The sequence below is a fragment of the Balaenoptera acutorostrata genome, chromosome 1 (genome assembly GCF_949987535.1).
Source record: "Balaenoptera acutorostrata chromosome 1, mBalAcu1.1, whole genome shotgun sequence".
In the NCBI taxonomy this organism is placed as follows: Eukaryota; Metazoa; Chordata; class Mammalia; order Artiodactyla; family Balaenopteridae; genus Balaenoptera; species Balaenoptera acutorostrata.
In genome coordinates this window covers 96088444-96101678 of record NC_080064.1, presented here as the reverse complement: position 1 = coordinate 96101678, position 13235 = coordinate 96088444, and the positions used below count along the sequence as shown (strand labels likewise).

The 13235-nt window shown below is 40.7% G+C and overlaps 1 protein-coding gene across 1 annotated transcript; it reads left to right on the top strand.

The window, feature by feature from the left end:
• Positions 1–8673: 8673 nt before the first annotated feature.
• Positions 8674–12698, top strand: LOC103013861 (mitochondrial adenyl nucleotide antiporter SLC25A24-like). The gene is made up of 2 exons (XM_007169632.2): positions 8674–8863; positions 12550–12698. Exons 1-2 carry the CDS (start codon positions 8674–8676, stop codon positions 12696–12698), a joined length of 339 nt encoding a protein of 112 aa, XP_007169694.2.
• The last annotated feature ends 537 nt before the right edge of the window (positions 12699–13235 follow it).

The window sequence follows — 13235 nt, the reverse complement described above, 5'->3', positions numbered from 1 at the left end:
AGGTATTTAGGAATGGGAGGAGAGGGTAGGGAGTGTAGGCAGGTGTCTGGGGCAGTCAGGTGCTATGTACTAGACACATTTTCAAACAGCCCTCTAGTGTAGCCTCCCGTCTGCCTCCTGCCCCCCGAGGTATCTGCTCACTCCGTGTAAAGCTTCTGCGGGTTTCTGCCGTGGAGACTGACCTTCTCTTCCACTGATATTCCCTTCCTGCATATTCTGAGCTACCCATTCTTTCTTATCTAACCACAGGTTTCTAGTTTTTTTCCCATCTTCCACATAATTGTTTTAATCCCGCACCCACTGGCAACTCTCCTGTTCTCTCTATCGTTCTGGGTTTGTTCCTGTGTTATCATTAGGTCTCAGAAGGTAGGGAAGTAGAGAAGACAAAGGTTTTCCCTGGGTTTACTGTATTGAATTTGAAGCCCCCAGAACTGTTTCTTGAGGAAAATCCTGAGTTTCCTTACAGGAACCATTGGAGTATTTGTCCTGTTTTCTATATAGATTCTTTAATTTTCTTAAGAAATGTAACTTTACTATCTGCTCACTTGTTTTTAAAACGTGCATAGATCTAGCAGCTCAGAATATTAGCTTCCTGGATTCTCATCAGTCAGCATAAGCTGGGAGGCTCTGCCATCCCGTACCAACCTAAATGCCAAGTGGGAGGGTGGTATTTAGGGAAGCGTGTTTGAAGGATATTCGTTTCAGTTACTCTTCCAGTAACACTAACCTCTATCCTTGGAATATGCTGGAACAACCAACCACTGTGATTGTGTTATCTTAGCCCTTCACAAGTGCCTTGGCTGAGTTGTGTTTCAGCATTTTGGCCTCCACTGTAACAAAACAATTGACAAGAAGCAGACTTTCCTGTTATTGCAATTACTTTAGGAGTTTTTAAAGGACATTATTTTCTCCCTTCATTTACTCAGTGAGACATTTTTAAAAACAACTCTCTGCTACAAGATACTTGGGTTCTCCAGAGGAGCTGACGTGTTTTCTCCTTTCTGATAATGAGAATGGTGCAAGGGACCATATTTCCCTTTATCATCTGTGTTTTAGCATTATCTGGTCTTGATTTTCTATCTTAAAAATGTGACAATGTCTCTGAGATAATGTGAATTCAGATAGAACTCAATTGTCAATTCATTCCCATCCTCCACCTGGCTGCAATTCTCAACTAGGGATCAATTAAAGGTAGTATCTTCTGCAGAGTAATGGGTCAGAAAATGACTACTTTGTGATTATTTGGGGCTTTCTCAGTTCAGTATATGGTGCACATTTTCTAATAATTGGTTTATTTCTTACACATCTTATAAATGAAGACAAATAAATTAAAACACATAGTAACTGGAAAATTAATTGAGAAGAGATGTTTAACATTGCAACGTGACCATGAATTTCATGTGATGGAAATTTTTGGATTCCATGTATAGAGAGGGTTTTTCTATATCTTCCTTTATTGCTAAATCTCTAATTCTACTGGGTTTCAGTAAAACGTGTACACTGTTTATTAACAGTGAACCACATATATTTTATGTTGTGCACATTACTATCTAAATGTTATTATAAGACAGCTCAAAACCATTACAGAACAAGACAAGGTATAAATACATGAACATGAAAATAAAGTAAAAGTAAAAAATAATAAAAATAAAATTAAAAGATTCGGTTGAGTGGACTTTGGGATATGTCTATTTTGAATATAGTATATTCAGTTTCCATATTATTTCCATAACAGAAAACCGTATTATTTTTTTCTCTTTTAAGATGTGTTTGAAGATATACAAGATAGTGTTACTACTTGTACTGGGTTGAATAGTGCCCCCGCCAAATTCATGTCTACTCAGAATCTCAGAATGTGATCTTATTGGGAATAGGGTTTTGCAGATGTACTTATTTAAGATGAGGTCATAGTTGATTAGGGCGGGCCCTAAATCCGATGACTGGTATCTTTATAAGAAGGCCATGTGAAGACACAGAGACATGCAGAGGAGAAGGTCACGTGAAGGTGGAGGCAGACATTGGAGCAATATAGCTACAAGCCAAGGACTGCTGGCAACCTCCAGAAACTAGGAGAGAGGCAAGGAAAGGATTTTTCCTCAGAGCCTCCAGAGGAAGCCAACCTTGTTAACATCTTGATTTCAGACTTCTGGTCTCCTGAATTGTGAGAGAGTGAATTTCTGTTGTTTAGGCCACTCAGTTTTTGGTAATTTGTTAATTTGTTCTGGCACATAAATTGAGCAGCTAATGGGTGCTCCATAAATAATTGCCAACTGATATCCTTCAAAAGGGAGAATCAAATTTTATAATAATCCAAACAAGAGAGACACTTCCACAATAATTTTAAACAAAACACATTCTGATGAAGAAATCTTTGTTTTGTTTTGTTTTGGTAGAAAACACACTGGTTTAACATAAAATACTTTACTATAGTTGCGTTTTGAAAAGTTTCAATCTCATTAATATATGAATTATAGCCAAAGTAACTGACTTAAACGAGGGGAATCAAATTTCATGCTTTAAAATATTACTCACAGGGGCTTTCCTGGTGGCACAGTGGTTAAGAATCTGCCTGCCAACGCAGGGGAACACGGATTTGAGCCCAGGTCTGGGAAGGTAAAATAAATAAAATAAATTAATAAATTAAAAAAAATACTCACAGATAATATAAAGGTTATATTTTATTTTTTATTTTTGGCTGCGTTGGGTCTGTTGCTGCGCGCGGGCTTTCTCTAGTTGCGGCGAGCGGGGGCTGATCTTCGTTGCAGCGCGCGGGCTTCTCATTGCAGTGGCTTCTCTTGTTGTGGAGCACGGGCTCTAGGCACACAGGGTTCAGTAGTTGTGGCACGTGGGCTCAGTAGTTGTGTGTATTTTTTCCAAATCATAAATTTATTTTATTCAGAGTGAATTTATTTGCTTTGTATGTTCATAGCGAACTATGAGTCTGGGAAACAGTCTGGGAACAACGAGTCTGGGAAATGGTATTAATTGAATAAATTATAGAAAAATGCCTACAACCTGGTCCATAAAGGCATTCTTAAACTGTCATTCTGATGTTCTATCACCCTCTACTGGTCAGCGAGCCAAATTACATTTAGCTTTCTCCCCACTCCAAAGTGTATCTCTTCTTAAAAGACAAAAAAAAAATTTTTGTTTATTGCTAAATCTACAAAATCTGTTCATTAATTTAAAAAAATATATTGAAATTAAGTATATCAAATATCATCTGTTTATGTCTCTATCATTAGTCTGTAAGCTCAAGGGAAGTTAGAGACTCTTTCATTTATCTTCACATTCCTAGTAGTTAGCATACTGCTTAGCATAGTATATACACTCAGTAAATGTTGGATAAATGGTATGTTGAGGCAATTTGCACAATTATAGCAACCTTCATTTATCATTATTTTATAAATTTGTTTCATAAATATCATTATTACATAGATTTATATAAAATTAGTAAAACATTTTTGCAACACATTGATTTCATTTAAAATGCTAAAGTTATTTTAACTTCAATATATTTTAACAGTTCTAAACCTATGTTCATCGTCATTTAGATTGTGATTTAACCTGGGCCTTTTTCTGGTTACCTGTTATTCTCATTAGTTGTGTATTATTAATTGAGGATTTTTTTGGTTAGAATTAGGATCAGCTGTGGGGCAGAAGGGCTGAAATTATGATGTCTGAAGGGCTGAGTTTATTTCTCTTTCACATAAATACAGGTAGTCCAGGGCTGATATGAAGGCTCCAGGATCCTGGCTCCTTTTGTCTTACTGCTCCATCATGCATAAGCATGAATAAACTGTGTATATTAAGTGGAATAAATAGGTGCAGAGCCTTTGGGAGAGTAGACTAGAATAAACTCCATGGCATGGCAGAGTGGAGCTGGTATATTAGTAGTTCTGAACAAAGGTGCTGATGTAATGCGCTGGGTCCATTACAACTATAACGAGACTGGTGCCCAGTTCTGGGCTTCATGATATGCACAGTAAGTTTCACAAATGATATTCCATAAATTCATGGCTACAAATTGGTACCCAAAGTGCCCCCAAATCTGACCCAGTTTCTCTTGTAACATAGCCTTCCCACTCTCTATAACAACTATGCTATCCCTTCTTCCATCTCTTCAAACTTCTGACCCTCACATCCTCTTTTTCTGACCCTCTCTCCCTCACATCTTAACATCCTCATTTTCACTATTTCTTCATTCATTCATTGAAGAACTGGAAGCCATCCTTCAAAGAGCCTGGGCCCCCTTCATCTTTCCACCATTGTATCTCCAAACTCTCAACAGAATTTGTACTTTTTTTTTCTATTGCATTGTAGGAAGGGCGTCTACAGCTGTAGTCAGCCATAGATAGGGGTGAAGCTGCAGAGAACATGGAGTTGAATTGACTCAAGGTTACGGTTTTCCCAAATGAATTAGGCAAAGAAAAAGGGACCAGAAATTTAAAGGGATATGAAAGGTATTGATTGAGGTGATGGATTATGGAATCTAAGTGGAAGTAAAGAGAGAAATGACATGAGGAGGTGAGGACACTGACAAGGTGAAAATATTAATAGATTGTAGGTCCTGGTGAGATCCCTGTTCATGTTATTTGTGCATTTATTAGGTTGTCTTTTTCTTATTGATTTACAGGATTCCTTACATATTCTGAATGTTATTTTTGTTGTTTATAAGCTTGTATTTTCCTTCCATCTGTAACTCATCTTTTTCACCTTTTAAGTGATGAGTGCTGATGCATAGATGTTTTCAATTTTATCACATTTGTGCTTTCTGGTTTATGCTTTTTCTATCTTGTTTTGGAACTCCTTTTCTACACTGAGATCACAAAGATATTCTTCCATATTTTCTTCATAACATTTTAAGGTTTCTCATTTTACTTTTATATCTACTTCACCTAGAATTTATTTTTGTGCATAGTATGAGGTGGACATCCATTTAATCTTTAACTCTCCCCAATCTGGTTTCTTCCTCACCAAGTCACTAAAAATGCTGGTGCGTTTCTTGCCAAATCCAAAAGACAATTTTCAGTCCCAGCTTTTAATTTTACTCAGTTTTTCAGTAGACTTTGACACTTTTGGCAGCTCTCTTTTTCTAAAAACAGCCTCTTCTTATGGTTTCTTTAACACTTGCCTGTTTTCCCCTACTTCTCTGAAGGCTCTTTCTCAGTCTCCTTTAATAAAAATAAAAATAAAAACAACTATCATTTATAAAGTGCTTTTTTAATGTGTTAGGCCCTGCGTTAAGTATTTTTTTCTACTTAATCCTTACAACAGACTGTTGAGACAGAACTGGTACTGATGAGGAAACTGAGGCTCCGAGAAATTATGTAACTTGCTCCAGATGATTCAGATGCTGGCAGCTTGAATTTGAGCCTGAGCTTTGTACCACTATGCCATGCTGGCTCTGTTGCCTGCATTTGACATCTACATTTTAGAGTTTTCCAGAGCTTGGTCTAGGGCCTTCTTCTTACTCCATACTTTCTAAGTGATGTTCTCCTTTCCTATAGCTTTAAAAGCTACCTGTATGCCATTGACTTACAAATTTATATTTCTAGCCTGGACCTCTTTCCTGAGCTGTGCATGCAATTTTGCCACTTGCTTGATTCACAGTCATCTTAAACTTAACATGTCTAAAATTGAACTCTTGATCTTATCCCCAAACAATCTCCTCCACCTCAGAGATCGGCAATCCCATCTACATGGTGTCTCATGCCAGAAACCTAAAAGTTATTTTTGGTACTGTCTCAGTCCGAGAGTGTTGCTATAACAGAATATTGTAGACTGGGTGTCTTATAAACCACAGAAATTTATTACAATCTGGAGGCTGGGAAGTCTAAAATCAAGGCACTGGCAGATTCAGTGTCTGGTGAGGGCCCACTTCCTGGCTCATAGATGCTGGCTTCTTGCTGCACAAGGAGGAAGGAGCGAGGGAGCTCTTTGGAATCTGTTTTATAAGGGCACTAATCCCATTCATGAGGCTTCCTTTCATGACCTATCACCTCCTAATACCATCACTTTGGGGGTTAGCATGTCATATGAAATTTTGGGGGACACAAACATTCAGTCTATAGCAGGATCATTCTCTCCTTCATCCAGTCATTCCCAAAGTTCATTCAATTCTACCTTTAAAATATATCATGATCTGTCTGCTTCTCTCCTTCTCCACTGCCACCACCGTAGCTCAAGCTGACAGCTCCAAGAGTCTCATGACCGATCTCATTTCATGGCTCTTCCCTTATTTCTTGTTCTCCACATAGCACCTAGAGGGATTCTTTTTTTTTTTTTTTTTTTTGGCTGTGCCATGTGGCTTGTGGGATCTCAGTTCCCAGACCAGGGATTGAACCCGGGCCATTGTAGTGAAAGCCCTGAATCCTAACCACTAGGCCATCGGGGAACTCCCTAGAGGAATATTTTACATTGTGAATTAAATCATGTTTATTCTGTTGACCAAAATTCTGAAATAGTTCTTAGAGTGTAATATTGTTCACCAATATTCAGCATCCTTCCCTGCAGGAGGACTTAAAGTCAGGAGAGCATGTGACTTGCTTTGGCCAGTGAAATGTACACAGAAATTGAATATGTCACCTATAAGCAGAAGTTCAAGAGCCACAGCATGCTTCTCCATTTTCCCTTTTCCCTTTGCCATGGCTACCAGTTATGTTCCAGATAGTAGCTGCTTCGGACCCAGAGTAAGGACAACATCCTAGGAGTAGAGCCCACAGCTGACTTACAACGGGTATTTGTACAAATGAGATATTTACCCTGTGGGTCACTGAGATTCTGGAGTTGTTATCACAGCATAACGTAATTTATCCTGACTAATATAGCTCTATATTGCTCTTGGGATAAAAGGTAGGATTTTTAACATGGCCTGTGTTTTTAATCTGTTTATGCCACTCTTTCTGTTGTTCATTATTCTCCAGTAACAGTAGCCTTCCTTTAGTTCTTTGAACTTTTCAAATTCTTTTTCTTCTCAGCAATGTTAAAAGTGAAGAATGCTATTTTCCTCAGTCATCACTGGCCAACTCCTACTTATCTTTCAGGTCTTAGATTTAATATCTCCTAACCTCAGGATGCCTTCCCTCATTCCCTGATATGTATATATATTAGGGTCTCTGTTATGTTCTCATAGAATAATCACAAACTGAGAGTAATAAAGAGAATCGCACTCCCTCCAGTTTGTAATTATTACATGAGTTACGATTTTTCTATAAGTTATGATACTTTCAGCTGTGACAGACTATCCAACAACAACTGGCTTAAATAACAGAGGTTTAGTTTGTCAACTGTCCAAAGAGGTTCAGCGGAAGCTGATTCTAGAAGTGGTTCACTGGCTTAGTGATGCAATCAAGAATTTGGATTCTTTCCATCCTCTGCTTTGTCATCCTAAGGTGTTGGCTTTCAACTTCAGTTTTGTTGCCCAACATCAGTAGAGATCATAAAGAAACAATCAGCAGTATCAGTGTACTGAGAGAGGACTTCAAAACATTGGTCCAGAAGAATACTAATGGGACAAAGGCTCCTAAATCTCAGCTCGTATTAAATTCAGATATGTAGAGAAAGTGTACTTTATTTGCCTAAACAGGGCTTTCTCCTGAGCCCCACCTGTTAGATATTAGGGGAAAAAGTTAAGCCAATACCTAATTAGTTTTAAAGCTTAAGCTTAGAATTAGCTCCTTTAGATAGTATTTACTTCCTTTTGCTCACTGATTGCTCACTAATTCTCTCCCTAAGAGAGCGTCCAGGGGTCTGAGGGAGGGATGTGGCTTACTTGTGACTTCTGTAGCATTGGGACTAAGGAACAAACTGCCTGAGCAGATTATTAGAGCACGCCGTTTGGCATCAGCTGGTCTCCTGTCTGTGTTCAGTGCTGGTCTCCATTGTTCCACTGCTGTGACTGGTCTGTTTGGTTTGAGCAGTGCTTCTGGTGGCTTTCCTTGACTGCTGCTGATTTTCTCGCCAATTTTTCAAGTAGCTCACTGACCCACTGACCAGGTGATCACTTCCATTACACAAGAGTAAATTTCTTTGTTCATCCACCCTCATTTTGGGTACACTTATTTAAATATTGTATATATGTGCAATTGTCAATTCATGTTAAATATTAGAAAGTTTATTTTTTCCCTTACTTTTATAAATATAAAAAGAAGTCCTAATATTTTCTCCCTTTGTTACTAAGGGGTTTGGATTTCAACAAACCATGAAAAGAGGAGATGAAGCTTTGGTCTAGTAAGAGGAAGAGAGAGAACTGGTCCAGGGTAGCTTCATGGAGGCTGATCTACACCAACCTTGGCTCTGAGCACAAAACTGAAAAAAATCTCCCCTAAAAATTCACAACAATGGGACTAACCTCAGCCACTTTGGAGTTTGAATTAAGACTGCGCTGTCTGGGAATTCCCAGCCAAACGTTAACCTTAAAAAAAAAAAAGAAGGTGGTTCCAAGCAGCCCCCAGCCAAGTCTGGCAGAAGCAAATCCGGAACCAGTGTTGTTGCCTATGAAGGGGGCGTTCCTCGCCCGCTGGCCCCGAAGCCGGAGGCATAGGACCGCGCGTTCCAGGGGCAGCTGCTACGCTGCCCGCTGGCAGCAGCCGCTCCCGCGGGGGCTCCGCAGCGGCTCGGCCTGCGGGTGGGGCTCTCCCACTTTTCGGGGTCCCTTGGCGCTGCGTGACCATGCCGCGCGGCATAGGGGGCTTCCTGCTGCCCACCGTGGCTGGCCAGGAAAACGAACCCGATAGCCTTTTTGAAGAGCTCTTCCAGAAGCTGGACCGCCGCGGGGACGGGATGGTGGACATCGTCGAACTGCAGAAAGGACTGGAAGCTATGGGCATCCCTCCCGGCCAGGACGGGGAGGTGGGCCGCGGTGCGTTCACGCCGCAGGGAGAGTGCGAGGCTGGAGGCCCTGCTGGGGTGATATGGGGGTGGGGGCGGAGAAGACCCCTGCAGCCCTGTGAGCACCCTTCGGGGCCCAGACGTTCTTTCCGTGTGAACTGCTTCACTCAGAGTTGCCCCGCTGTTGGAGCACTTTCCACACGCTTGTGTCCTGTTAGTGAGCTGCTGCGGTGAGACATATAGAAGCCGTTCCCATCTTGCCTAAAAATGGGGTCCAAGCCGTCGAAACGTAAAAGGCCCGCTTGGCGTTCCTGCGGTGTTAACGAAACCCCCGCAGTGAGCCGACTGCCTAGGCTTGGGCCCAAATTCGTTTTTGCCTCGTGGAAACCCCAAGGGTCTCTCTCGATGGCTCCTCCTGAGCGCTGCCCAAGGGCATCCCATCGCTTGGGAGATGTGGCTGGCACGGCAGGGCGAGTGCTCACCGCGGAGCCCTTTTGGGGCTTTCCAGTGTGTGCACTTGCTACTCCGGATGCAGGGAGAGGGAGATGCTCTGATACTAACACACTAATTACAACCACGTAGTTTCAGTTTAACCTAACACTGTAGAAATCGCTATACTACGCTATAACATTATACCCTACACTGTAGTATAGAGTTATCCTTAAGCTTAACACATGACAATATCAATACTCACTATTATGTTTTCAGAGGATCCTCATTTCCACAGCTGTACATTTAACCAACTGACCCAGTAGAGTGAAAAAAAAAAGTGTTTGTTTTACTTAAAGCTGCTCTGAGAGACTATCAGCTTCATCAGCAGCGTGTGTGCTCGTGTGTTTGAAAAGGGGACGGGGACACCAGGTTTTGTAGAAACCTTTTCCTTGTGAGGTGACTGAATTAAATTCAGTAAGAGAAAATAGTATTTAATAAGTTTCCATCTGGAAGGCTTGAATTGAATGATGGATGTGAAAGCACAGAACACTGAATCCAGAAAAACCATACAGTTAGCACAGTAACGTGTAGTGTTCAGTCCATATTTCTTAGGATTTATAAAGTGTATGTCAGAGAAATGGGGGGTGGGATAATGCTATTTCCAATGTGATGGAAATTGATGGTTTGTTCCCTGAGGCCTACCCAATCGCAGATGCCAGTCTTAATTATATATAACATGTATTGATTTCACTGGATTCTGTGTGTCCAAGGCTTTTTCTTGCACTTGCTTTGCATTATACAGAATTAGCAAAGGAACTGATGAAATTATGCTTTCCTTCAGAATGCAGCTCCAGAATCTTATTATTCCATCTCTGTTCTCAGTAAAGAGCTGGGTCTTCTGCTTTATCAGCCTGTCAGTTTTATCTTCTATTTATCCCAGTGGTTCTCAACCAGGGGTGTTTTTGTCCCTCAGAGACATTTGATATTTTTGGTGGCTGTGACAGTGGGGGATGTGTGTGTGTGATGTGAAGGATGTAGTGAGTGAAGGCCAGGGGTGACGCTAAACATTCTACAGTGCATGGCATAGCAAAGAAATATCTGATCTCAAGTGTCAGTAGTGTTGGTGTTGAGAAACCCTACTTATCCCAGCCACAAGGTCCTTGCTCCTGCCTTCCAGTAGCTGACCATGCCCTTTACGTCACTGTGTAAATAGAGGTGAACTGGCATGAACTCCCTCAGATTTCTGGCGCTCTCATAATGTGTCCTAAGCTGTAATATAGGGATAATATGAGTCTCATAGGATCGTAATGATGACTAATGACCAAATAAATGAAAAATGCTTAAAATTGTTTACAGAGCTTAAGGCAGCCTCAGTAAATTTAATACATCAACTATAATCTTACCTTTATTTATACTCATGCTCACTTTCTTTCCTCCAGTCTCAGGGAGAGAGGTGTTTTTTGTCCTTTTCAGAGTTGGTTTTTCCACTTATATTTCTGTCCTTTTGTCCTCTCATCTCCTTTAAAGTAGGAAAAGTACAACTTCTACTATTCCCTTTCTTTGTCCTGTATTTTCAAAGTTCTCCTCTCTAATAACAGTGGTTCTCCTGTTGGCTCCCCACACCCCCTCCCCATCTAGATACTGTCCTATCAGTCTCCTTCCTGTGCAGTCAAGGTCTTTGATGGAGCCAAGCCTACCCTTTCTGCCTTGACTTCTCTCACTCTTCGGTTGTCTGTCTGACGTGAGGCTTCTGCCTCCATTCTTTCCCTCTGTGAAAGGTCACTAAAGACTTCTGCATTGCCGCACCCAGAGGGCTCTTTCCAGTTATTTGTTTTTTGGCCTTTCTGCAGTATGGATCACTGATGAAGTCCCCCATATCTCCCCTTTGGGCACTTGATCTCAGCTCTCCCACTGCTGCTTTTCAGATCCCTTTATGACTCTTTTTTGGCTTACCTCTCAAATGTGGGTGAGCCCCAAGATTACTTTTCAAGGCTCTAACTATCATCTTAGTGGGTGACTCACAAATTGCTAGCTCTCCCCACCTCCTGAGGCTCTCTGCTTCCCTCTGTGATCAATGTCTTGGATAAGTGCTCCACTACCAAGTCATTCCAGATGCCTCCTTTGTTTTACCCCAACATCCAGTTAATCACAGGGTCCTGTGTAATTCCTTAATATATCTCATAACCAGTTCCCTTCCCTCTATACCCATTGCTTCGGGTAAGCCCTGGCCTCTACCATGTCTCAGCTAAGTTACTGTAACAGTCTTACAACCAGTCTTCCTGCCTTAACTTCTCACCATTTCTTCTTCCACACTGCCACCATATGACGTATCTAAAAGTATATCATGATTATTTCATAACCCTTCTTAAAGTTCTTCAGGGACTGACAATGTCGATGGGAAATGTCCAGACTTCTTAGCATGGTATTGAAAGCTCTTCATGATTTCTTGGTGGGTGTTGAGGTTGGTGGGGGCAGTTCTTCACCTTGCAGTTATTCAGGGATCCAGGTTCTTTCTCTCTTGTGGCTTTATCCTCCTCAAGGGTCTCATCATCATCTGCATTCAGCTGTGAAAGGAATGAGCATGCAGGATTACATGAGAGAGGATTTTATTAACTAGGTCTAGAAGTGGTACACATTACTTTCACTCATATTTTGTTGATGGGATCTTGGTCACACAACCATGCTTAACTGCAAGGGAGGCGGGAAATGTAGTCCAGCTGTGTGTCCCTACAAGGCGATGAGGAATTTTGGTGGACAGCTGGTAGTCTCTGCTACATTTCTCATACCCTTGTTTCTTTGTTTGCTCACCTTTTGCTATTCATCATTAAAATATTCAAGTCCCTTCTATGAATATTTCCTTCACCTCCGTCCCTCCTTCAGAGCGCTCACATTTTTGTTGCCCACTGATCCTTGAACATTTTCTATCACAGTGGTTTTGGTGTCTTCCCTATTAGCCTGTAAGCTTCTCGAGGGCTGGGGCTATGGCTGATTCATTTCTGTTTCTCAAGCATTCAGAACAGTTCCTTACATACTTGTTGAGTGAATGAATAAATGCATGATGGCTGAGTAGAAGAGAAGACTAGTCAATTGCTAAAGTTCTCTAAAATTCTAATACTCAGAGTCTATGTTTTCAGTATTAGAAATTTTACTCTAAAACTAAGGCAGTAGTAATTTATGGCAGACTATCTAATTTACATATGATAAATATACAAATGTCTAAACACTGTAATTTGTAATCTATCTTGTCCGAATCTGTGTCTCTAATATCATTTATTTCCCTCTTAGAGGTAATTTTAAAATCTGCTGATATTAACAAGCATAATCTGCTGGACCTTGGCACATTTATGCAGTACCTTAAAGATAATGAGATAAAAATGAAGTTGACTTTTAAGAGTTTGGACACAAATAATGAAAGTTTGTTTTTATACAGTTAGCAATTTTATCCAAAACTTAACTATGTTTTAGTAAAGGTTTATTATTAAGTGTTTGGCTTCCTTGAAAGGTTATTAAAAACTCATTAACTTAATTCTGTCATTTGTTTTACTGTGATTACTTCTAAGGAATATTTTAAAATGATGTAGTTTTTATTTACATACTATCTTTCAAAAATGAAACCACCAACAAAAATGTTATACCCTTTGAATAATATGTTTTTTAGCTAAGGATCTGAGAAATATTTATAATATTTTAATAAGGTTTTTACATGAAGCTCCATGTAGCAATGGTGGTGAAGCTGAATCTGGAAAGATCAATAAAAGTTAGCTAAGTGAAGGGTGGGGAAGCGTGTTCCAGGCAGAGGAAATAGCTTGTTGGGAGGCCGTGTTCACCTTAGAGGAGCAGATCATGTCCGAGGAACTAGAGGAAGACCAGTGAGGCTGAAGTGAGAGCAAGGGGAAGTGTCAGAGGTGAGGCTGGGAGGCTGGCACAGGCAGAATCATGGAGGGCCTTGGGGGTCTGTGAAGGTTTCTGGA